At 36.0% G+C, this 26134-nt stretch overlaps 1 protein-coding gene across 5 annotated transcripts in view; it reads right to left on the bottom strand.

Annotated features, from left to right (window-relative positions):
* CPNE8 (copine 8) overlaps nt 1-26134 on the bottom strand; it is a 110414-nt gene that overhangs the window by 72871 nt on the left and 11409 nt on the right. For 4 of the 5 annotated variants that reach the window (XM_056340089.1, XM_056340093.1, XM_056340091.1 and 1 more), the window contains exons 2-6: nt 24134-24174; nt 18905-18951; nt 9145-9248; nt 4753-4792; nt 1574-1650 (exon numbers count right to left, since the gene is read on the bottom strand). In XM_056340089.1, the coding sequence (XP_056196064.1) occupies nt 1574-1650; nt 4753-4792; nt 9145-9248; nt 18905-18951; nt 24134-24174 (309 nt within the window). Of the gene's footprint in view, nt 1-1573; nt 1651-4752; nt 4793-9144; nt 9249-10792; nt 10866-18904; nt 18952-24133; nt 24175-26134 lie in introns of those variants that run through there. The other variant, XM_056340090.1, reaches the window with a different exon arrangement.

Genomic DNA, 26134 nt, shown 5'->3' with positions numbered 1-26134 from the left:
CTGTTTTCAGTTTAGGGCTACCTCCACACGACATCACCACACTATTTGATACAAACTAAAGAAATTATTTTTTTAAAAAATATTTTATCAGTGACATTAATTTCTTTACATAAGCAAGAAAAAAGGCTCTAATAAAATCTAGGGGAAAAGACTACCATTGGTGTATGTTGGACACTGATAGCGAAATACTGACTTCTGAGATTTTTCACAGGATTTCAAAGCTACTACTTAAACTAATATTTAAGTTTATAGTTGACAGGTACAGGATACAAGATATGTACATGAAAAGGAAAGTAGTGTATAAACCATATAAACCACTAAAGATAGATATAAAAGGGTCACCTGTGTAACAGAAATGCTTAATTACATCAAATATATACATAGAAAAGAAAATTTACAGCTAGAAACATATTTCTTAAGAATTTTACACCAGATCAATAACACATCATTAATATAACTTGATCAGGGAGTTTTCTTGTATTTGCAATTATGCTGAAATAATATCTACATATATTCTGAGTTTTGCAAATTATTGTAGTTTGTCCAGATCCAGGTTCTTATTATTTGAATACAAGTCAGAATATGCGCCCCACATGGTGTTTTCAACCACAGTTTGGCCCACAGTAATATAAAGCTTCCTAAGCCTGAGAACTTCATCTGCCCTTAAAAAGAAATCAGTGATGAAGAAAAATAAATGAAGCAACCCTGGTACACATAACTCATAATGAACCCAGTAAAATAGGACAAGAAACACTCCATCAGACAGAGTAATCAAATTCATGATCATTCTCTGCAGTGCAATTACTATTAAAAGCAAAACAAAAAACTCACAAAAATTCCAAATCAAAAGATATTACCATCACGTGAAATGTCCACCTATACTTTTAAATATTTGCTTTTAATGTCATATGTGATTTTTTAGCATACATTTAAACAAAAATTGTAAACTATTTTCAATTATTCAAACATTATTTAGGAATAGAAAATGAAAATTGATCAAAATTCATATTTTAAAAATCTGTACGCCCCTATGAACAACAGTACACAAACATCAAAATCCTCTTGGTGGGAGAAAAATCCACTGATCATAAGGAAGTTTTTGATACATTTAGTAGGATAAATAGAAAATATTTAATACTCCAGATTGCCTTATTGTTTGGGTATTGTATTCTTGGCAACAATAGAAACATAAGTAGGAATGTTTGGATTTGAAACAGTGAGGATTTTCTTCCTTGATGCTTGAACAAAAGGCAATAAAGATTTATGATGTATTAATCGGCAAACTAGAAGGAAAAATATTTTAAAAATTAGTATACTCAAACTACTTCTAATGCAGGATGTAATGAGGCTGACAAAAATTTTGGATGAGTCAATTCCTTTCCTAACTGTCCAAATCGAAACTTAAATTACCATCGTCTATAAAGAAAGGCTTCTGTTGTACCTAACAATCTGTTCTCTCTTAGAGACCATGTCTGTCAATGTCGTATATCAAGATACCTCACAGCAAAAACCCACAACTCTCACCTCATGAAGCAGTATATATTTACCCACTGTTCAAGAATGACGTACTTACACAATTGATTTTTCCAGTCTGCTCCCCTGTGATCCAACTATTTCTCCCAGCGTACAAAACATTTGTCCCAAAAAATCCTGAAAAGCATTAACATAAAACCTGAGAATTCATGTTTCACATTGAAACAAATGTGGTTTCCCATTTATCTGGACTATTCACTATAGTAAGAACACGTTCTGCTGAACTTTGCATCTTAATAATAATTATGCAATAACGAAGCATAAAGCAGGCACTAATACATATTTCAAATAACACTGGGTTGCATTTATAGAAGTAATTCTAATGCACTCCACTATTTTTATGTTATCTTTTTTAGCAACAAAAATTAAACTGAAATGGTAAAAATTTAAAAGCATTAGAAACATGACTGTTTCTTTACCTTCTTTAGTTAGAGCATTTTAATAAATTTCTCTTTTATTAAGAGATTCTACACGGATTTTATGAATTTCATGAAAGTTAATTTTGTTGGCAGAAATTCAAGACTGCACAGGATCTGTATGAGCATCCTGGATTCACAATTATACACAAACATTACTTTAACAACAGACTTTATCTTCCTGTTTTATAATTTAACTGTATAACTAAAAATCAGGTAATTTTCACATCTCCCTGTAATACAAGTATTATAAAGATATGAATGGAATATCAATCTGTTGTATGTGTATTGAAAAAAATGTTATGCTGCAGTCCAACTCTATCTTGCAGGTGACAAGACATTGCTAGCTCTGTTCTTCCAGCATCACTGGCAGTAGTCATAACAGTAGCTTGTTAGATTTGTAGAACAGTAGTTTGTTCACAGACAGTAATGAGAATCGAGACACTTTAATTCCTTAAACACAGCAAACCATAACTTTATGATACTGTGTGCAGTAATGAATATCTGTACAAGTAGTTCTGACTCTTCTCTCAGCCCAGGCCACTCATTCTCACCTCTGAGCTGTGTCAGTTATGGGTCCATATAGTGAATTGGATCTGAGAACGAAGCTCACTCGAGAGGAAAATAACCCTTCAAAAAATAAATTTTTGAAATATGTTCTTTAACTGATCTGACACTGCAACACTATTTCCATGAAGACTAAGTCTTTTTAAATGGCTAAAATTCATCTGAAAACACTCAGCTCCTCATTCATTTCCAAAAACATCAGACACTACATATTCTAAAATAATACCATTTTCTGCACCGAAACCATGTATTCCACAAGTTTTCCTGGTTTTTTTGGGTTTTGGTTGTGTTTTTTTTTTCTTTGGGGTGGAGTATCTATGATTAATGCCTATTAGTTCCACAATCTGTTATTAATGACAACTGTTCATTACTCTGGGTTTTTTTTTTTTCTTAAATCAGGAAGTTACCATGAACATAAAAGTCTAATTTCAGGCAGCCAGTTTTATGAACATCATTACAGCCAGCTACAATGGCAGCATTGTCTAGTCTGGTTACTTCATACATCTGTTACGGAACTTGCTTCACTTGCTTCCCATTTTTTGCCAAAACTGAGTCACTGAAATTGAGATTCTTCAGGACTCTTTTTCCATCCCACAAACTCTTCTACTAAATGATGCTGCCCAGTATTTCCAAAGGAATGGGTCAACAGCTATTTTTAGGAACAGGGAAGATCTTATTCCAAATGAGATGACTGAACATATGAGGAATCTAGCTATGCAAATACTACTAGCTTGACATTTTTCAGAAACACTAAGCTCCCAGAGCATGGATACGAGCAAAGCTCTGCTCATGTCCAACTTACTCACTGTCCAAATTCCTAAGAGCTACCAGGAAGAGACACAGGAACCTGGCAGCAAAAGGAACAGTCCAGACCAACCCTGAGCATTTAGGAAAAGATGCAAATGCATAGCTGTAGTTAAGAAACACATTTCTAGGTACCATCTTTCACAGGGTTCTCAGAGCCATCATCTTCTTCATATGCATAATATATGGCATAGTTTGGATGTCTTCAGTACAGATACCAAGTCTACACCGACTTGTACAGATTTCCTCTTAAAGACAAGGGAGGGAAACGGGTATTTCTGATATTAATGTTAATGTCTATAGAATAAAGTTCCCCTCCACAACTGAAGATTTCCGGAAATTAGCACTGTTTAAAAAACAGGGCCTAACACATCCGAGTATGCTTAGCCTGTACCAATTAGAATGCAGCAGGCACATAGGTAATTCAAGATCTACCTGAATAGTCTTCAGAAGAACATTGGTTTGTTTCCTCATCGTTCTGTCCTTTTTTTTTTCCATGGGCTCGGCAAGATACTCAAACCTTCCGTTCTTGCTCCAGTAATCAATGAAATCTAGGCTATATATTTGCATAATCTTTGTTTGCACTTCCATAATGACTAACTTATCTTGTGTCTTACCTTTTTTAAAAAAAAAAACAAAACAGGTTTTCATACAAAGTAGTATGTTTTGGGGAAAAAAACCAATAATATCAGACAAAGTGGTAACTACAGAAGTGCAAACAATCTTGGGCAGAAGCCCAGGATGAGGCTTTATTCTTGTTAAAGACAGTTCAGGGAAGATTCTATTTTCTGCGTCCTCCTAGCTAGCATTGCAGTTATTCAGAACACCTTTCCATGATGACAGAGATAGAGAACAGTTTGCCAAGGCCTTTAAATCTTTACAGGGATGATTTAACTGGAGATCAACAGCTAAAAGTCTTATCTCTTCACAGTGAAGCACACACATACAACATTCCTTCCATTATTCTCTTTTCCTTTGCTCCAGATTCTTAAAAATTCTCTTACCAAAGCCTCCCTGTATTTATTTTTAAAAATTCACTCAAAACCCTCTGAATTCTACTCTCACACATTTAAATTTTACAGTTACTATTTAATCCCTTCCACTTCAAGATGACATAAGCATAAAAGGTTTCTACTAATATTAATTGGGACACAATCAAAATATTTTAAGATTTTTAGGACCCAGAAGTATCAACAAAAGGCAGCATATCACATACCTGAAAAGGTATACACGTGTGCTCAAATATGCCCTTTACAGGAGGAATGTCCCATTAAAATTATATTCATGAGCATTATGTATATTACTAACCACAGCACAATCATTGTACTTGTCTCTATGTATCTGATATTACTTACAGTCAAAAGAAAATACACATATTTAGAAAAGTGTAAATATTTCAGCACAAGAAAGTATAATAGCAAGGAAAACTTACATGTTTTGACAGGTTAGGACTCTTTGAGTCAACATCGTAGCTTGGAAAAAAAAAAAAAAAAAAGGAATGTTATATCAGAGTTGCCAAATGACAGATCTAAGGATAAGTAAAGAAACAAAAACCAGACAATTTTTTTCACCTATTTCAGTGTGTGAAATTTACACAATCAGATATATGAATGGAAGTCTCACCAGTAAGGAAGGCAAATTGAATCACCACAGATTACAGGGTTATGGTTCACTAGCTATTTAAAATGAAATATTTTTCAACAAAGTGCAGGCTACTAAGAGAAATTATTCTGATATTCCTGTTTGAACCATGAAACCTGCCAAAAACCAGAACAAAAATTAAAAATTAATCTTAGCATACTAACTTCTAAATTAATTTCTTAGGTAATTTTTCAGTCATTTGACTAATTAAGTAGAAATAATTGACAATAAGTTAAATTGCTTTTAGCAAGAGTTTGACTTGTTTTTTTCAGCTTATCATAATCTTGTTCTTCCTCCTGTTAGAAAACGCTGTTGTTTCCCTTCTGCTATATTTCAGTCAGATTTAAAAAAAAAAAAAAAATTACTCTGTGAATTCAAGAGAGATTAAAGAACTTAATATAAGAACTTCTCAGGGGATTTCTAATCTTTATACTTTCAGAGTCTTCCATCTTTATCAAATAATCCACAGTAATATTTTTAACAAATCCTACACTCAGATTCCATACCAGTAACTAATTTGAAAAAGTATCCTCTGTGCCCACACCTCAGCCTCCCCTGTGTGTTTCCATTCCCACTGCATGCTATGCTATCCCTGTGGCTGTGCTGCCACAACTGATTGACGGGATGCATCACGTATCACTGTGTCCAGTGCTGGGCTCCCCAGTTCCAGAGAGACAGGGAACTACTGGAGAGGGGCCAGCGTGGGGCTGCAAAGAGGATGAGGGAACTGGAGCATCTCCCTTCTGAGGGAAGGCTGAGAGAGCTGGGACTGTTTAGCCTGGAGAAGGTTGAGAGTGGATCTTATCAAGGCATACAACTATCTTAAGGGCAGGTGCCAAGAGGACGGGGCCAGGCTCTTCAGTGGTGCCCAGTGACAGGACAAGGGGGCAATGGGCACAAAATGCAACAGAGGAAGTTCCACCTGAATATAAGGTAAAAATTTTTTACTTTGAGGGTGACCGAGCACTGGAACTGGAACCCAGAGAGGCTGTGGAGTCTCCTCTGGAGACATTCAAAACCCACCCAGATGTGACTGTGCAGCCTGCTCTGGGTGAACCGGCTTTAGCAGGGGTTGGACTAGATGATCTCCAGAGGTCCCTTCCAGCCCTGACCATTCTGTCATTCTGGACCATATCACAAGTCAGGAGGACAGGAATACCATAACGTAGCTGGATATGGTGCAGAACAGTCAAAGTTTTAGAAACATATTTGTAAACAAAGGAATGACTATAAAAATCACTAACATAAGGGTTGAGTGTTTATTTAAAAAAAAAAATTGCTGCATACTGTCTGGTGAAACTGAACAGAAAAACACAACTGGTAATTTGATCTGAGGACTAGCTACACAAGGAAAACAACTTCACTGGCAAAATCAAATATGAACAGAAAGGGGCCTGAGACATTGAGGGCTGTACTACAATTTAGGAGTGGGCTCATGCTCATTTATCAGAACACCAAAAATCAGAGCTATACTCACCACTTTCTTTTTGTTGCAAAAAGTATGAATCATATCAGGAGTTTGTTTCTTTGAAAAATAACACTTTGGCCAATAGCAGTACACAATTTTGTTGAAGAATTTAAACCAGAAAGTTTTCTAAAGATTATTCTTTCCTTTAGCGTTTTAATGCATGAGTAGCTATACAAGAGTCACATTTTTAACTCTGTGTTCTACAATATTTCATTTCTCATCTATCACTGTTATAAGACTCTAAAATAAATTCACAGATTATGGCTATATGGTCATTTGCAGGCAAACATTAAAAACAGTTATTCAGCTTTGAGTTCAGAATACACTTGTGTCCAGGTAATCCAGAACTGCAGCAGAAAGCAGTCAGGTCTTTCTGATAAGTACGGAGTATGTTTGATATTTACAACTTTTTGAAAATAAACAAAGAGGAGTCCATTTCTCTGACTACATGAAGAATCAAACAGGAAACTATTTTCCCTTCCAGTTCCAAGTCCTATTCAAATAGCACTTATCCAGAAGCTTTTTACAGATTTTCCTTTCTTTGCCTAGAAGTGAGCCTAGCTTTCTCTTTCTGGTTCATTTCTTTTGCTCATCTCTTCTATTGCACTGCCTCCTCCCCACAACATACACGCATCCTATGAGGAGCCAGAGGCCATCAAATCAAGATTCCTACACAGCCCCAACTGTGTCTTTATTTCAGCAATGCTTTACCTGCACTTGGAGAAGAATCCTTTATTTTGCAAAGGGACTAGCTCTTCTGTAAAATTATTTTAAATAGCAGGCAACAGTTATACTCAGCAGATCTAATGACATTAAACCCAACTTCTAAAATAAAAAATGAAGTCTGCACCAGGCTTCCATGGTGAAGATGAAAGAATTTGTACCTAGGCATCTAGAAGCACTCTGTAATCTACCTTGGCATTGAGTTATTTCCTCTCATTCCTCGAAACAGTTTTAGTCTAGATGGAAACAGCTAGCTGTTACCTGTGTATAGAACACAACGGAACTTTTTTCCTCACTCATCCCTCCAACACTTGTTAACTTAGGAAGCATTATAGCATGCTATAAAAAGACATGGGTTTTTTTCTTTTGTTTTCACAATACAGGAAATGTTGCCATTCAAGAGCACTTCAGTACACCCTGCTGGCAACTTAAAACAAAATCAGCACCTGATTTTATTAACATTGCTAATAGACATCTAACAGCCATCATACTTTTTCCTCTACTGCTACAGTAAGAATCTCCACTAATGTGACTACTGCACTATTTATTTTATGCCCTGCTTAATGTACAGATTGATTTCCATTCCAGAAACGCGGGGGTGGGGGGTGGGCTGGTGGTGGTGGGGAGGGGAAAAAAAAAAAAAAAAAAAAAAGAAAAAGCAAGTGACTGTCAGAGTTGCTTTAAAGCAACTACTTCGATAAGTAAATGGTACATTGACACTAAAGCCTAGAAGATTTAAAAATGGATTTACCATGAACTTGCTAGGAGATTTTAGGCAAATTATGAAGTCTTTCTTCATCTGTTTTGCTGTCTACAAGACAGAAATGCAATAAATGCAATTTCTATATCAAGGCAAACTTGCAGCATAACTTCAAATTGGGAAGCAATAAATTTACAACTTACCACTACTGTAAACACCTGAGTATGACTTGTCACAACTCCATAACACATATCAGGAGAGCTCAGTCTTCAGGATTAGAAAGTATAGGAAGGCAGACTACATTGTCTTTCTTGATATATTTATTTGGTAAGTAACTTAACAGATGATTCCCCTAAATATTTCTCAGAACAAATAAACTAAAAGAAATACACATGAAGGCAGAAATCTTAGGAACACAAAATAAGAACTGACAAAACTTAAGCTAAAGTACATCTTGCAAAGGAAACAAAAAAAAAGGAAAAGGATTGTTCAACTTAAAGGACACTTAAAGAAAAACTGTGGCCACTATGCATACTATACTGCAAAACTGAGTGAATGGCTTTCCCTTAATTATCTGTGAGGGTTATTCAAGTGCTCTCTCATAGGGCAAGATTAGGAAGAATTGCTGGGGGAAAAAAAAAAAAAGGGAGGATGATAACCAATGAAACAAGACAAGCTTGATTATCACAAAGACTGAAATAACAAGATTGAGGTGAAATGTAACAAATGACATGCAAGGTGATGTAGTGACTGGACTCTCAATTCTATTTTCCAAAGAACAAAGTGAAAACCAAACCAATTTCACCAGTGGAATGAAATGTGTACATCTGAAATAAAGTCAAAACCCCTCTAATTCTAGAACAGCCGCTTTCATTCTAAAATCTTAAAATTTAGTATACTTAGATGAATACTGGCATTTATTTTAGTAAAGAAAGTTTTGGCTCTGTACTACTTCTACAATATTTTTTTCTGGACACTATGCCCATACCTGTTTTATCAGCTATACTGCCACCATATTTAACATTTTGACACCCTTAGCTTTCTATCTTCTAAAAGTAATGGTTGTGAAGAAGATTATACTTTGACTGTATATTAATACCTGCCAATTTCTTTAAAACTCAGTCATTCATATGTTACATATTTATTTCTGAGGTAGCAATGCTAAATTAATCATGTTTATTAACGTAATCCATGTCAATAGATACTACCTCTTCTCAAGTTAATTTTACGCTGGATGAAACCTAATGTGTTTACAGAGGCTGCAATATTAGAGTCAAAGATTGTTAACTTACAAATCAAACCGCAGATTCTCTCTTTCTTCGAAGAAGTAGTCCATTATAAATTTTCTTACAAAATCTGGATTTAAAGTATTATCAATTACTTCTGTTCTTCCAAACTGTAAAAGAGAATTGTAAGTTTAAGCCACATGCTATAATGAAGTTTAATTAAGTAGACTGTCAATACCAGCAATATATGAGATACAAGACAGCCTGTAAAAAAAATCTTTTAAACAGATGTCATGAAAGAAAATGACTGTTCACATGAATAGATCAGTTATCTGTGGATGAAGACAGACTGGCAGAAGACCTCATACTTCAGTATAAAGAGTGGTGCACAGCCTGTATCGTATAACCTAAACTTTATAAACACCAGCACCCAGATCAGAATCCGAATTTGGGGAGGAAATTCAGTAACGTAAAAATCCACCAGTTCCTCAAAAAAAATTACAACATCAAGCAAAAGCTTACATATATTGCTTATTTCAGATAGGTTTAAATATTAGGGAATGCAATCATTAGAAGTGTATCATTTTTGCATTATCCAGCTCCTATTTCACCTTAGTTCAGCTCTCCCTTCATCTCTCCTCTCTCTGAGTTTTCTGCAAAATGCCTGTTCTTTCGTGGTGTTTACAGGAAGAGCCTCAGCTCTCATCAAGCTGAAAATATTTTAATTTAAAAAAAAACACACAACAAAATACCACTTTGGTTGACTTCTGTTCATATACATCACAGATATAAATGATCATAAAATAATAATGTGACAATTTTGGTTTTGTTTTAGCTGTTTTTTGTTTTAGCTGTCCTTTCAAGACACTCGGAAAACAAAACAAAAAAGGAGTTATTATTGAATTATCATTTAATTTTGTCCTACACATTGAGCATATCAACACATATCTGAATATAGCTTACTGAAAAGCTTTTTGACAGTCCGGTGAAAGACTGTTATTAAGGAGTCCTCAAAACTGCAATCTGTGAGTACAGACTTTCGAATGACTCGAAGACTGCCAACCTCTGCATTGACAGGACTTAACTAAAGCAATGAACATGGATAAAGAAAGAAAAAACCTTCTTGTAATTGAAGGCTTTTGAGATGTATTTCCTGAAACTGTTTTCACATCACAGATGTGAATCTAACCACTACAACCTGCACAGAACCCCTCAGCCTCCAACAGGAACCTCCCTATCCCAGCCCCTGCATACCTAACAAACGTGTGGTATGAAAGAACAGAGCATACTCCACTGTCTCTTCCTCTCAAAACTAAGCAATTTCCTTTCATTGCTTGATTCTTTCTAAAGTAAAATGGTAAAGAACTCCAGCCACATTATTTGTGTGCTTCAAAGAAACTCCATTAGCATCAGTAACTTTTTTTTTTTCTCCTTTGAATGACTGTGCAGACATACATTCAAACTGCAGGGGACTGACTCTAAGCACCATTCATTCACAGAGGTCATCTGGAGAAGTGGGCCTGTATCTAAGAGGATGAGTGCTTGGCAAACGCACCTACCCTCCCAAAGGTCTCAGGTACAATAAAATGTTCAACGGAAGTTAACACATCTTCAAGACACAGCTCTATAAAGTCTCAGGAAAAGGAACAATCCTCAGAAGTGACACAGTGGTGACTTGCATCTTTACAGAGTGTGCTTGAATCCTGTTAGGTACCTTCACTTTCGCTATGCTGTGAGATGTTCAGTTGGGACAGTCTTATTCAGAGATGTCCATATTCCAGCACTTCCTATAAAAGACAGAGAAGCAAAACTATCTTCCCATTGAACAATGCCATCTCCAAATAAAAAGGCAAAGAATATTTAATATATAGTGTCATTAGCATACTCCTTTGCCAAGACTTTACATCATTTCTTAAAACCTAGGTGGAATGATTCTCCTGGTCTCACTGGAACCTTGATATCCCCTACAAGAAGGCTTCTGAATACGTCCTAAGGCACCAACTGTTCAGAAAGCAAGTTTTCTCATTAGCAATCACTGTATTTTTTCAGCTTTCCTAAGTCAAAGCAATAGCTAAGAAAAGAATAAGCATTATACAGACATGGGCCGGAGAAATCTCCAGAGTGATGAAGATACGGGATATTCAAAATGAAATAGTCTCTGAGCCTCTTAAGATAGGACTAGCAGAGGATGCACATGATCCTGGAAACAGACCAGAACATGAACAAATAGTTTGATGCTTACTGTTTGTTTTGGATGAAAAAAGTTAGCGCCTTCAGAAGTTATTGAAGGCATTCTCTGAAACGTTGGGATAAATTTGACAGGCAGAGTGTTGTAAAAAACACCCTCTTCAACAAACACCAGTGACTACTATGGCCAAGTATTAAACAATGGAAAATGACAGCAGCGGTAGAAAGTTGGCATTTCTATGGAAATATGTATGACCGCAATACTAGCCTGGGCTAAAGGGCCTTTCCCTCCCCTCTAAATAGTAGCATTCAAATTTTACATACATTCAAAGTCTGCAACCAGTTTCCAGGTCAAATAAATCTCAACATTTATAAATAAAACCTTCCCCTGTCAGCTGCATGCTTTACAACATTCAACAATATTGAAGCCAGGAAAAAATGAAAGCTGGAATGGCTGATAAAATGAAATATGCAGCAGTAACTAAGAATTTAACACTGTTTGAAGTTATGCCCTGAAAATGAGAAGCCACTCTCCGACACAAGCCAGTAAAAAGCAGTTCATCAGACCAGGGATGAGAAATGAAAACAAAGGGGTCATAAGGACCATCCATTTTGCAGTTCTGAACAGGAATATGTCTCTCATCTGTGTATTTATTCTTCCCCCCTCAAGTGTCCTATTTCTTCCATTTGCGCTCTTACAGCAAACTGTCCGAATTCTCTCAAAGACTGGAGTCAGCTGCATAAAGAACAGATTTACCCTTAGTGCTGAAAGCTGATGAGCACTGGCCTAACTCCAGAAGCAAAGAACTCTGTGCCTTCAAAAAGAAGATCTAAGGATGATTGCATTGTAACTGGCACAGCAAGTAAGCAAAGAACATGTATTAAGTCCTGGTAGTCTCTCATGCTACATCCAATAAAATCAGAATACAAAGATATCCACAAAGATATCTCCCAGCCTGTGCAGATTCAAGCAGCATATTGTCCTGGGAGACTCCTTAACCACCAGGCAGGAAAAGAAAGGTTACCAAAGTTCTTTAAATCCTCAGTTTAGGATGAGCTTAAAGGAGAGTAAAAGGATCTTCAGTCATATATGACTTCTACCTCTATATACACAGAAGACACAGAGAAACAAAGAACACAGGGAGCTGCAGCCTAAGAAAGTTGACTTCCTGCTGCTAAAGTCATCATCTAAATTGAGAGGCACAAACCCAAAATAAGCGAGCTCAGAGGACAGCTTGTCAAAAGAGTCCATTTAGGGGCACTAATACCTCTGTCTTGACACCTTCATAAACAGATCATTTTCTGACAGTATGATCCTTCTTGAAATAGTAAAGGCAGTTTGCACAACAGGAGGATACACTTGACTTTGGAAAAGCCACTCAGAGGAAAAGAAGATTAATGGCTAAGAAAAACAGATAAGAATCATAGAATACTTGAGGTTGGAAGGGACTTCATGAGTTTGTCCAGTTCCACCTTCCTGCTCAAAGCAGTATCAGCTAGATAAGGTTTGTCCATTCAGGTTTTGAGTACGTCCAAGCACAGAGACCGCACAGCTCTCTGGGCGACCCATTCCTTAATCACTCATTCTGGAAGAGTGTTTCCCTATGATACGCAATAAATACGCAAAATGATTATGATGAAATCACACTGAGACCAGAGAAAGTCCAACAGAACAGCAATTACACTGCTACCTTAATCTCCTATCAGTTATACCGAAATTGTTACAAAACTCAAGAGACTGAATTCAGTGGCACTGCTAACTTTAAATTATTTCAAATTACTTTTTTTTAATTGAGGCTTCAGTTTTATGGTCTGTTTACTTTTTCCCCCCAAGGGCTAAACAAATTATTCCTTCACATTAAATTAAAAACTAATTACTTAACTGAAAAATTACTATTAAAATTTATCTTATAGATGACATTAAAATGCTAGCCTCTAAAAATCACCAGTCTACACTTTTCAGCTGAACAAAGCATCGTCTCTTTAAATCTGTTTTCCCAATTACCTATTGCCTTTTTTAAGCAGAACAGGTTATTTCTATAATCCAGTCACTTATGGCTAATAACATAACTGCTAATTAATTAGTTCTCCACATGGCCTGGTTTCCCCCACTAACAGTTGTGTAAAGCTGAAATCTTAACATGGCCAACAAGCAAATACCTTGAGAAATGTCATTCAGCATGTAACAGAATCAATTTAACCCTGTAAAAGAAAATAAATGTTCAAGAAAGAAAATAAAGAACAGAATCCCGTTTCTGGATTTCCTGAGACGGACAGTCTTTGTTGCCTCATAATGCAAGCTCTCCTGGTAGAAGGGGATTTTAAAAATGTATTTAGCTATTTGAAATTGTATAGCATCGCAATCTAGTGATCCAGCTAAAAGGGGCTATAAGGTTAACAGAAAATTGTAACCTGAATTTTAAATTCAGAGTTATAAAAGACTAGCAAGTTCGGTAAGTCCAGTATCAACAACACAAAGCAACTATTTAACGATGAGGGTCTAACCCAACCCTCTGCTAAACACTTTCTATATTAATTCTCTAAATTAATTCTTGCTTCAACTTTATGGCCACGAGTGAACTTGAGAATAACATCTAGTGAGCTCTCTTTTTGTGTTTTTCTTTTTTAAATTTGCAGTGTTTTATCACAATTACAATGAAGTTGTTCCAAAAAGTAATTCCCCCCATTCTGAAAAATAAGTTATTGTTTTCTGCCTGATTTTTATTTCACTTCCTTTTCTGTCTTTTGGATTCTTCTATATCTCTGTTGAGACAGACATGTTTTCTATTACGAAATTTATGTTCTTAGCACTGATATTTATAGCTGATTACAATTATCCTTAATTCAGTCTTTCATTAGGAAAATAATTTGAGCTTTATTTTTTCAGTGTAGCATATGTAATTTAATCTTCTAATAATTCAGTATTTTTATCTCTAGTCTTTTGTCATTTAAACATCTTGAAAAGAACCTAGTATTCTGTCACAATTCTAGGAAACTAAAGAACTAAAAAATGGCTTAAACTGTTACTAGGTTCTTGGCTCTGATCTTAATGGCTTTGGAAAATTGTTTAGGAAGCTCCAGGTAACACTCTCCGTTAGAAGCTCACTGTACAAAATGGTATATAAACACAACAAAAGACAAACTCTGAGAAGAGGATTATAATCTAGCTTCACTACCTGTGAACAGAACAAATAAGAAACTTGAATTGTGGAGAAAGAAATGCAGTATGAATAGAATGAGCCTGTTACAATGATGAATAATAGTCTTATATAAGCAGAATTACAGAAACTACAAGGAAACAAACAAAAAATTCACAGCTGCCAACCCCACTCTAGAAAAAGCATAGTCATAAAACGTTCTGCAGTGTGCTTGTCCCAAAGAAAGAATAATGCTATTATCAGAAAAAAACACAACGTTTCTCTAATGTGCACGCAAACACTCAGATGAAATCTATATACCGAATGTACACGTAATGGTGATTTCTATATAACCCTTTTTAAACTGATGGTTATACAATCATAAGTATATAAAACTCAGAAAGGTTTCCTCATTTTTCTGTGCTTTGGCTTTTCTCCATTAACTGTTTCCTTTGAAAGGAAACGTGACTTCCTTTAAAAGATTTCCTATGGACTTGGATATCCATGGATGCACCCCATGCAGTACCATACATACCTAAATGATAGGAAGCAAGGACTGAAAAAAGTTACAAAACAAATAGATTTTTACAGAATTAAACAGTATAAATATATAAAAGGCAACTATGAGGACTTGGCAGAACATTATTCATACTGAGTGATCAGACAATAATACAGCAGATGAAGTTCCATATGGATGACTGAAACACTATATCTACATGAGGAAAAAAAGTAACAGCCGACAACACAGAGTTAGGATGGCTGAATAAGCAATGAGAGCACATAAAAGGAGAAGTTTTACTGTGGATGAACCACAGTATAGGGACTAGGCAAAGATCATGACAGCATTTTTTAATTTCCCTACAAACTGGTCACCTTTGCTGTCTTGGAATTCCACTGCAACTTTGCCTGTTTTCTCTCTGTTTGATGACTCAGTCAAAAAAGATACTTTTTCTTGTCTCCAGCATATTTACTCCAGATTTACAAAAAAAACCAATAAAAAGAGTGAACAGAATTCATGAACAGGAAGGCCTGAAGAACAGGAAGCCATGAACAATTTTAGACACAATGGAATTACTGAGGATATAAAATAACATTTGGCAGCTCCTGAAACTGGAAATCAGCATGATGAGGACCAGTAAGAGAACAGACTCCCAGGCGGGTACACAAATTTATTTGCATCCAATGCATCCTTACAGTAGATAGACCAGTGGCTCAGAGCTTCACTCCATAAGCAGTTCCTCAACACTTACTGATGGTGACTAATGTCAGTAAAACTGCAGTTGGTTGAGTATTTCATAACGTCTATTATTTATTTAAGATCCACCTTTGAAGTGTTCCCTCTCGTTTTCAGAATTAGCACCCTCTTTGAGATGAAGAAATTAAGATTCTTAAAACATATTATTTAAGGTTTCTGTAGATAAAACCAAATTATAGTTACCCATATTTCAAATGTGTCCTCACAAAGTAAGGAGAAGTAAATATTTTAAAACCAAAGTTCAGATTCTGATGATGCATTTGTTGCCTATTATATTAACTGAAATACCTGATGATCACACTGTAAATGAAAGCAGGGAAAATGTTTTGAAAAAACCCACCCTTCTGAATTGAGAATAAAATATTTTAATTCTTTGCTGATGATTTGGTGGACAAGAATAACTGAGTAAAAACATGGGAATCTGCACCACAGGCAAACGGGAGTCAATGCCCAGAAAACATGTACCCTTCATCGAATGAATGGTTAACTATTGTATTGAATACATCTGAATAGCTTAATTTAGGGGGGGGGGGGGAAAGCACACTACTACAATAGTTCTAGGGAAATTACGGAGATTATGAAATTATTTACTGTGTTTACGATCCCCAAGCATTTTCTGCAGTGTTCAAAAGAAAGTAATTAGGCAAATGAAGGAAGAGAACTATGCTTATAAGGATATGGAACAAAAAGAAAGTATTGCCATGACTGAACAACATTCTTTGCTGTCTACATATATCATCAGGGGTTTATTATTTGTCTCATTTTTGTCTTCTCCAAACAGTTCCAGGTGAATTCCATCTCTACAAGCTAGTAAAATATTAAGTAAGTGTTGAAATGCAACAAAATGGACACAGAATTTTATTGAAAAACCCACTATTAGTGCATTCACCACTGCAGGCAGAAAAAGCACAAAAATAAAGATATGAGATTACCCATCTAATGTATATATCAACTAACCTTCTACCTACCACCTTATTGTTTACCACTGGTATAAATATAACACACCACAACACATAAAATGCAATCCTGACTCAGCCCCTCTATCATGCCAGCCTCTGAATTTTGATTGTCATAACAGCTACTAGGAATGGGATTCCACTCACTGAACTTTACGTCTGACAGTCAAGTGTAGGCTTTTGATCATCACTTGGAGGCATTTCTAAAGAATGATTCATCTGATCTAATGCAGACACCTAAATTAGGTCTGATGAACTGCCCTCAGGAAGTTGTATTTTTCCATTAACTATAAATAGTTTAAAGAGTCAACTGAGTTGTAAATACCTATACCTGGACCTTATCCTGACAGTCAAGATAATTATGTCTTAAAAGAAAAAAAGCTGTAAGATTTTCTAGAAACTGCTATGTCAAAAGTCTGTTTTAACCCCTGCAGTTCCCAAACTGGCATATGATCCTATAAGCACATGCCAAAGTGCATCACCTAACCAAGATACTCTAACCAAAACAAAGATACAATACAAGAAATAATGTTGCACACTGCCCTATTCAGGTGGTTTTGCTTTGGTCAAGGAGATAAAATGGCAGAAGACAATACAAAGCTATACGGTGGTGATGCACTTCAACCATTACAAACTTGGCTCTGTTAAAATTGAGAGCAGATGCAATCTTTCCATCAACAATCTCCTAAATCACCTCAAAACATGCACACAGAACATTTTCTAAGTAAGGTGATGATATTACAATTTTACCATCAGGACAAGTATGATATTAAAAATGGCTAATATTTATTTCAACAGTTAGACCAGAGAAGTATGAAAATTCCACAAAATTACTTATGAACCTTAAACAACAATAAAAGCCAGAATTTCTGACAAAATCCTCTTAACCTTAGATCAGAAAAGGACCCAAATGCTTTAGTGATGATCTAGGCCTGACTACCAAACCACACCAAGCCACCTAAGTCAACTGAATGCCTGAAGACTCCTCTGCTTTCAGTTAGCTACCCAGATGTTTAGAACTCTGCATATGTATATATTGCTTCTGCCAATTTAAGATCGGTGAACTCCCATGTAGGGTCCCCAAACTGACATTTCTTCACACAAATCATCAGAGGGATGTGATCCACTAGGTATACTGAGAGGACATCTAGTACAAAGCTCAGAACAGAGCACAGCAATTTAACTGAAAACTACAAATGAAATAGGTACAATGTTTCACGCATCATCCAGTTATATGAGCTTTTCTCCAAGCAGGAGACAAATTCTCTCATCTCGACAAGTATAAAACCCACATCCACCATGTTTCAGGAAAGCAGAAAACACATTTCTCCAGCCAGCTGGCAAGGACACCAAATATAAGGGAAGAGGTCTGGTTCCTGTGCTCCTGGCCCCTCCACTGAAATTTTTACACAGTAGTAGTCACATAAAATATCCATTCTGAAAACAAGAACATCAGACCTCCTCTCTTTTACAGGGAAAAATTATAAGATAGTTCATTCCTCTAATGGTTCTGTTCTTAGAATGAATGGCCACAGAGCAGAGCACCTACACTGAAAAACAGTTCCATCAATCCTCTCTGTAAGGCAGCTAAATAGTGCATTTATCGGTAGAAAGATGACCACCCTTCCCCCAACACTGTCAACTCTTTCAAAGAATAAAGGAGAAAAATTAGATAACCAAGTACAGGGAGAGAGTTCCCAGCTACAAATGTTGATCTGTTGTAGATACTCAGTGTAGAGGTACTTGATTTAGTTTCTTAAGACATACCACTCTACTGTTCACACTGATGGGTTAAGAAGACATAATCCAACCTATGTATAATACACTCGCTTCCTTCTTGCCTGGTGTATACTCTACTCAGCAGCACCTAACTTCTCCCAAACTACATAGGAAAAGTAGATCTCCACCACAACTACAGACTAGTTTTGATGACACTGACCATCACCATAGCCAAATCCTTCCATAGATCTTGTGCTGTTTGTCTTCTTCTCTTTATAGCCACAAACCTTCTCCAGATTGATAGCTAAGTTTGATTTCATTTATCTCAGGGAGACTGTAAAACAGGAAAGTCATGTATTCTCTCTACTTTTGTTTTTACTTTTGGTGGAAATGTGCAATACAGACAAGGAAATTGAAATTAATGTGACTAGGTTTTAAGTGTTCACTGCTACATAGGGTTCCCATTGTTCAGGATGGCATTTAAAAGGCTATGACACACCCTCTTCGCTACAGAAAATGACTAGCCTTAAGCATACTCAAAACCTTTATACATCTATGAATAAGTATCTTACCTCTCTCCATTCCTTGTTTCCAATGGCTTGTGTGTACAAAACACAGACTGCAGGGAAAAAAAAAGTTAGGTCATTTTCAGAATTTAACATATTCTTAAATTAAGTGAACCAATTTTGTAGTCTGTTGTGCTGTTGAAATTAGTAATGAGGACAATCAAATAGTAATATGTTTTCCCTCAGTTTTCGGTATGCCTAAGCAGACTGGCAACAATATGGTCTAGTTGTTACAGCAATGAGCTAATAAATAAGGTGGTTCTAAAATGGAAGGCAACACTTAACAACTTGACCTCCAGCAAATCACTTGGCAATCCTTAGCAGTAAAATTGGATAAAAGCAGGTCTTCATTAAACGTGGATGGTCTGGCTATCCTAGTTAATCTAATGCGTAATCACCCTAAATTATGCTTCCTTCAAGAGATGAGAGAATTAAAGTGAAAACAAAGGAGGACCCTACTGGAAAAATAGAGAGGGGAAATAAAAGGGGAAAAAGGAAAAAAAAAAAAAACTTTCAGGTTTTCTTCTTTAATTCTGTTTCAGATTATTTATAGATAAATATCTTACATATGCATCCCTTTTTTAAAAAATACACAAAATCTAATAAAAAATTGAATCAAAGAAGTTTGTTGACCTAAGCTGTTTTTGAAAGACCAAGTAACATAATCCCACAGGCATCACTCTCCTTACAGATCCATTTTTCCAGTACAGAACCCACTACGCAGTAATTGGTAGCCTCCATCACAGGACTGATGACAAAGGTCCAGTGACTATAGTCAGGTCTTTTAAACACTTGTATAAGTACAAATCACTTGCACTGAAGGAGCACTATAAACTATTTTCTACAGTCTTGAACTAGTTGCAGCTAATGACCATAAAGCAATTTTTACCTGAAACTCCACTACAACCCTTTTCTGAACAATGGAAATAAAGATATTTGAACACTTTTTTCTCACAAATTCTTCTCCGGTGTCAGTCCTTATTTTTCAGCAGAAGGTTAAAAATAATACTGTTTTGGGTTGCAGCCTTGAACAATAAAGGTAGAAGCCTGGTTTTGTTCTCAATGAAGTCAGAATCATCAGACCAAAGTAGAAATGAAGTCAAGCTTGAAACTACATTTTCTTGTTACTTAAAAGGTATTTGCTACACACACACACACAAATATCAGACCACAAAGCAACAAAAAACCCCACCCAAAAAAACCCCATTAGGCAGTAGCAAATAAGGAAGAACAGAAAAATGCAAGTTCAATATTTTAGCTCACATAGAAGTTAAAATTTAACACAATTCCACATTTTTTTTCCAAATAAGATGTCTTGTAGAAGAAAAACAGAAAAAAACCCCTAAAAATCTTTTTCTGGAGATGTTTGCCTGTCTCCATTTAATCTAAATGAATCCTTGAGCAATTATGCTCCTAGCTTTGGTTCCTACTTAGAGTAGGATGAATCCAAACCAACAAGCCTATTTTCACAACTCGTTCTGGAGTAGACTGCTGAACTATATTACACAAAGAATGAAGTTAAATCAGAAAACATGAGAAAATACAGTGAAATGGAAGCCATGAAATCACCTACAAAAGTGTTGAAGGTTACTGAACTTCTGAATAACCTTTACATCTAGTAAGATCTGTGCCAAGGTAACCCTGGGAGAAGGAAATGTTGTCAAAGGAAGTTTTCACAGATAAAAAACAAGAAAAAAAAATTCTCTGGAAATACCCCTATTGCTTATATATAATCAGGCAAACTTTCCTTTCACTTTACCCATTGGAAACTTTTTTAAACTGATGTTACCAGTTCTGCAACAATGAATATTTTCCGATTTTCAGTAGTGGTTTCCAAGAATGCAAATGTCTCACTAATTTAAAGAGCAGATATAATTGTGGATTGTATTCATTTTGCCAAGAGTTTACATCCAAATTTTCAATCAGCAATTTCTCATACCTATTACCCCAATTGAGAATAGAACTGAAATTCATTTAGAGGAAAAGCCAATGCATGGGAAGAAAATGATTCTGCCTGTGCTGTGATTACATGAAGAAAACATGCCAAATTCATTAACCTGTATGTCCTTTGCAGGTCTTATCCCTGTCTCATCAGGGAAGCATTGCTTTAGCTTATTTTCTCCAAGATAATAAAAATAAAAATAGGTTTTCTCAAAAATATTCCTAGAAAAAACAGTCTCCAAACTGGAAGAACAGAATGGTCCAAATGGTACAGTAATCAAGATATATGATTGCTTTGACTCCACTGAGGAGAAAGCACTGTCAGTAAGAGACTTCAGTATTGTTTAAAATACTTCATGAACAAGGGCTATCCAAGTCTGTTCCATCTATATCTAATATCTCTACATTATTTCTGTAACTTGCCTCTAGGGAGGCAAAGTGCCAGCTTCCTCTTGGCATCAATATTCTAGATGGCAGAAAAGTGGTCAGAATTGGATAAATGCTGAGAAGCAATTACAGTATCAACAAAGGCTAAGTAAACCTCCTCAGAGAACCAGAGAAATCACAAGTTCCTTTTTAATTTCAGGAGAAGGCTGTTTATGTTGACATGGGAGTCAACTATATTCATGCGTGTCCCTCTGAGAAAAAGACAAAGAGGATAAAATCAGATTTTCACTATCGGTATGATCCCTAGATAACTGCATTAGTTTGAAAAGTATATTAGAACTGCACTAGTCAAATCCAATGAGACCTCAAGATACAGAGTGACCCTACATGGTTCTATCTTGTATGAGAGCTAATGGCTGCAAATTCAGTAGGTCTCAAAGTGGATCTCGTGAAAGTGGTATGATGCTGGGTTTGATACCACCATTTTAGCTAACAGGATAGTTACTGTGTACAGGCCAGCCTAAGAATGGCCTTTGTCCAAGCAAAGAGCCACTGAGGAACGTTACCCTGCTGTACTTCCAACTACAGAAAAGAACAGCACTTTTTATACTACATCTTTACCCCATTCACTTTTACAGTAGGGCCTGTAACTGTGCTCAGCTGAAGGACACTATGAGCAAACAAACTAAATTGTCTAATAAACCCCCCCTGCAGAATACTGAAGGTACACTGTTTGGAGAGCACCCATAATCAAATACCCATACTTTGCCAGGTAATTTCTTGAGTGCAAATACAGTATGAGCACTTCCAGCGCCAACAGTTTCCCCCTTCTCTTTTTTACCAAGGACAGCATTACTGCATTCCATGGTTTTGTACTGCTAACCTGTGACAGACAGGCCTGATTGGCAGCATAACTGGGTACTGCCAACTTGAGACCAGCTCTCTAAAGCACACTACCAATTTGAGTGTGTTTTTTTTACCACTCAGAGACTAGAAAGCAGTTTGTTTTGAATTGATAGGCAAGATTACGATACTTGGGAAAAAAAAAATCCATATACTTTGAATCCATAAAAAATACCACCAGTTTACTTCTCAGAAATATTTTAAAGATAGCTATTAAAATTTCTTTAGGTTTTCCTGCCACTCTGTTTACTTGTGTCCCTTCCCCAGCATGGGTTACCACCAGCCGTGATCACTTGGGTTTGCACAGCTGCCCTGGCTTGGGCTGCCCACAAGCCACAGACCCATCAGAGGTACTGCCTTTTGCATGGAGTGTCTCCTTCCAAGAATGCATCTCCAACAGCATATTTTTCCAACGTGTGGCTCTGGCAGTATCTTTGGCAGCTGTGTCTCTAGCTCCTAGCTGCTGCCACGTTTTTCTAAAACATGTCTGGGCAGGGGCACTGCGTGCTCCCCTGTCTGGCAGAAGTTCTGGCAGGCAGTCATTACTCACATGGCTTTCAGAGCTAACTTGAACCAGCTGTGACAGCCACAGGGTGGTTCGTGGCCTCCTCCCACAAAGATCACCCTGCAGTCCCCAGCTACCCAAACCCTGCAATTTATGCCCAATACAATTCCCTATCTGATAAAAACTTGAAGCACTTGTCCCTAATAATACCTGAGCTTAAAAACTAGACACCTCACCACTTTTGTCGAAAGGTGCCTGGATTTAATAAAGAGATCCCTGAATTCAGTCTATCAGAACCACCCTTCAAAATTGCGTAACCTAGACGAGTGAGTTTGGTTTTTAAATGGCTAATAAACTTAGTAACATGCAAAATTCTGAATTTTGCTTCTGCATGATCTACCTACACCAGAGGCATGGTATTTCCTATGTCTCCTTAAAAAAAAATGGTTAGGTTAAGAATATCAAAGGTACTTCTAACTTCAGGCAAAACTTTTTTCCCTAGGAAGTAAAAGCTTTTCCCATCAAAAGTCTATTGTGGAATCTCTCTTAAGAAACTTCTGGTTAAGAACAGACAAACATACTCTCACAAAAGTACTCAAATGTTTCATACTGTCACATGACTCAGCATTCAAGTATATCCCATCAGGGCACGGTTACATGTCCAGACACTTGGTAGAAGTATATGTGTCTCAGTTTTTTTCCAGTGTCAGTAAGCACAATACATGGTATTCTAAGGAAGAAAAGCCCAGGCTAAAAAAAAAAAAAGTGAATTCATAGACAAAGATATGGAGAGTTGTAGAGGAGACAACATGACCCAAGATACCATAATCTAAGGACTAGTCAATTAACACTACAGAAGTAATTTGATTAAACACTATCAGAAAAAAAGGAAAATTTTCGTGGTCTCAGTTCCTCGATAGAAGTTTTATAAAGTGTCTGATACAGGAAAATAGTCATAAATTTTAAATCAGAAGTCCCATCATACAGAAATCCATAGGCATGAGAGGTTTTGGGGATCCAGTTATACTATTTTTGATGAGTAAAGATCATGTTTCCCAGAGACAAATTTACTTAATTTTTCAGCATTTGACTCTGAGATTAGTAGACACTAGCAGCAACAAGTGTTTCTAGTTACAAGTGTTTCTAGTTTATTTAGAAGTTTGCTTACTAACTTTGAAAGAGATCTAGAACAACAGATACTACAAAAAAAAAAAAAAGAAATACATTTCCACGTTTATGAGTTTTCAGGGAAATGTAAGCTGATTGCTAAATAAGAGTCTATGTAGCTCAGAGAAGCAATATTGAATACAGTCTTTAAAATTCCAGTCCATATAACAAAAACTATTAGAGTAACTTAAGTGTAACTTAGTTATTTTAAATAATTGTCACAAAAACAATGTAAACCTCACACTGAAGAAAATCACCCACCTAATTTTTAATCCAGTGTTTACATATTTACAATATATGATGAGAAAAACAATAAAGTGCTATATACTCACTTGGATCAGATTTAGAAAATGTATCTCTGTCCAAAAGATTTCTGTTAAAAAAAAAAAGAGAAAAATAATCTTATTTATAAAAAAATGGTGAAAGATACAAATCAGATACCAAAGCATATATATTTTCAACAATTTTGATCAGTCAGCTTAGTTTTCTGCCCTCCTAATATGTAAGATTTATTCAGTCAGCACTAACCCTTGAGTCATCTTACATTTAATTTTATTATACATTCTGGATTTGAGCAAACTGTGGCTCATATACACCAATACTATGAAGTGAAAAGGAACACAGGACAAGCACATTAAATATATAATAGAAATCAGGAGTAGAAATATCTTTAAAACACAAATGTCTACCAGAGATTAACTTGCTAGTTGAACCCAAAACTTTCAGACTTTACTTAAAGGAATAGCTATGAGATCTCAGAACCATCAGGACATATCTGTAAGCATCTGTCACAGATGAGTAAAGAGAACTAGAGCATACACAGGATATACACCAAAATTATGAGTTTTCTATATATCTACAAAACACCTAGGAATAATAGTAAGAATTAATCTCGTTATGCAATATTGTAGCCACACTTCAGCCAACTGAGAATCATACACAGATAAGGAAACTCAAATTAACAATAAGCCTAGATAACCAGGATTGAGCAGAAAACCATTGTCAGAATAGTTACCAACATTTTATCATTTAATAATAAAAATTTAAAATAAAATAATAAAAGAAATTATATTATCTTGACGAACTAGAAAAATGGTCTGAAAACAGGATGCCATTGAACAGGGAGAAGAAAAAGCTATTAAACTTAGACAGGTAGTTTAAGTATTAAACTTCGGTATTAAACTTAATCAACAGCAAAAATGCAGCATAGCTGGATATACAACAGTTATGTCAAAAATGGTTCTAGGCATCACAGTAGATCACAAATTGAACCGAAGTCAGGAATCTTGAGCCTTTGGGAATACGGCATACTGGAATACATAAAGAAAAATGATACTTTAGAGTAATTCTCTGGTCTTCATAATACTGGTAAACACTCAAGTCAAGCAATAATGTTTTGGGTACTCCAATTTCTTGCAATCTAAGACAGACATGTAGCCACCAGAGTGCAGCAGAAGCAGAAGTAATCAGAAATCTATGGAATATATCTATGAGGCAAACACTGCTGCAAGCTGAAGCTGATCTTCCTGTAGACAGCAAGTAGAAACAGGTTTAACCCTAAATTGAACCTTCTGCACTGCAGGTGCAGAAGTTGAACTTTATTATTTTGGTTTACTATCTTTCATTGTAAACGTGGACAGATATGATATAAAATCTCCACTGAGGGTCTTTAAGAACTTGTTAGGTAGCTACAACTCCTAGTAAGTCCTTTGATGCTACCTGAAGCAAGAGGAAGGATTACATAATCAGTTTACATCCCTTACAGCTTATTATTTTTAATAATTAGTACAGTATATTCAAACTCCTTAGTCTCACGCAGATCGAAATCACATTTTTGTGCTACTGAACAGTGCTGAAAAGTGCATTAACATGTAGTTCAATACAGGCGCTCTAAGTGGTCTACTCAGACTTCAACAAGGAAAAGATACTGCATTCCCAATTTAGGTACTGCCAACTCCATGTTTCAGAACAATCAATATGAACAAAAGATAGTTTTAAAAGAACTTGGGGTGCATGTTTTATTTACTTTAGCCAAAGTAGGCAGTAGGATGAAAATTAGTATTTGTGAATGAACCTGAACTGAAGTCTGTACATGCTACTTCTTCAGAACCTCTCTAATCCATTCAGAAGTGGGATGTTTATATATGCATTTAATTATACTCAGAGAGACTGTATTCCATCTTAACCAAAAACATGGAAATACAAATTGAAATATTAATAAACCCAGGAAAATCAGTGATTACAAGTCTGTATTTGACAATGACTACAAACTGCTTTAAAAGACAGTACTGTAAATTCTGCAATATCTGCAATCCAAGATTAAAATTCCCTCC

Source organism: Falco biarmicus, chromosome 5 (genome assembly GCF_023638135.1).
Source record: "Falco biarmicus isolate bFalBia1 chromosome 5, bFalBia1.pri, whole genome shotgun sequence".
Lineage (NCBI taxonomy): Eukaryota > Metazoa > Chordata > Aves > Falconiformes > Falconidae > Falco > Falco biarmicus.
The sequence above is the reverse complement of the archived record's forward strand: the minus strand, read 5'-3'. Positions and strand labels throughout refer to the sequence as shown.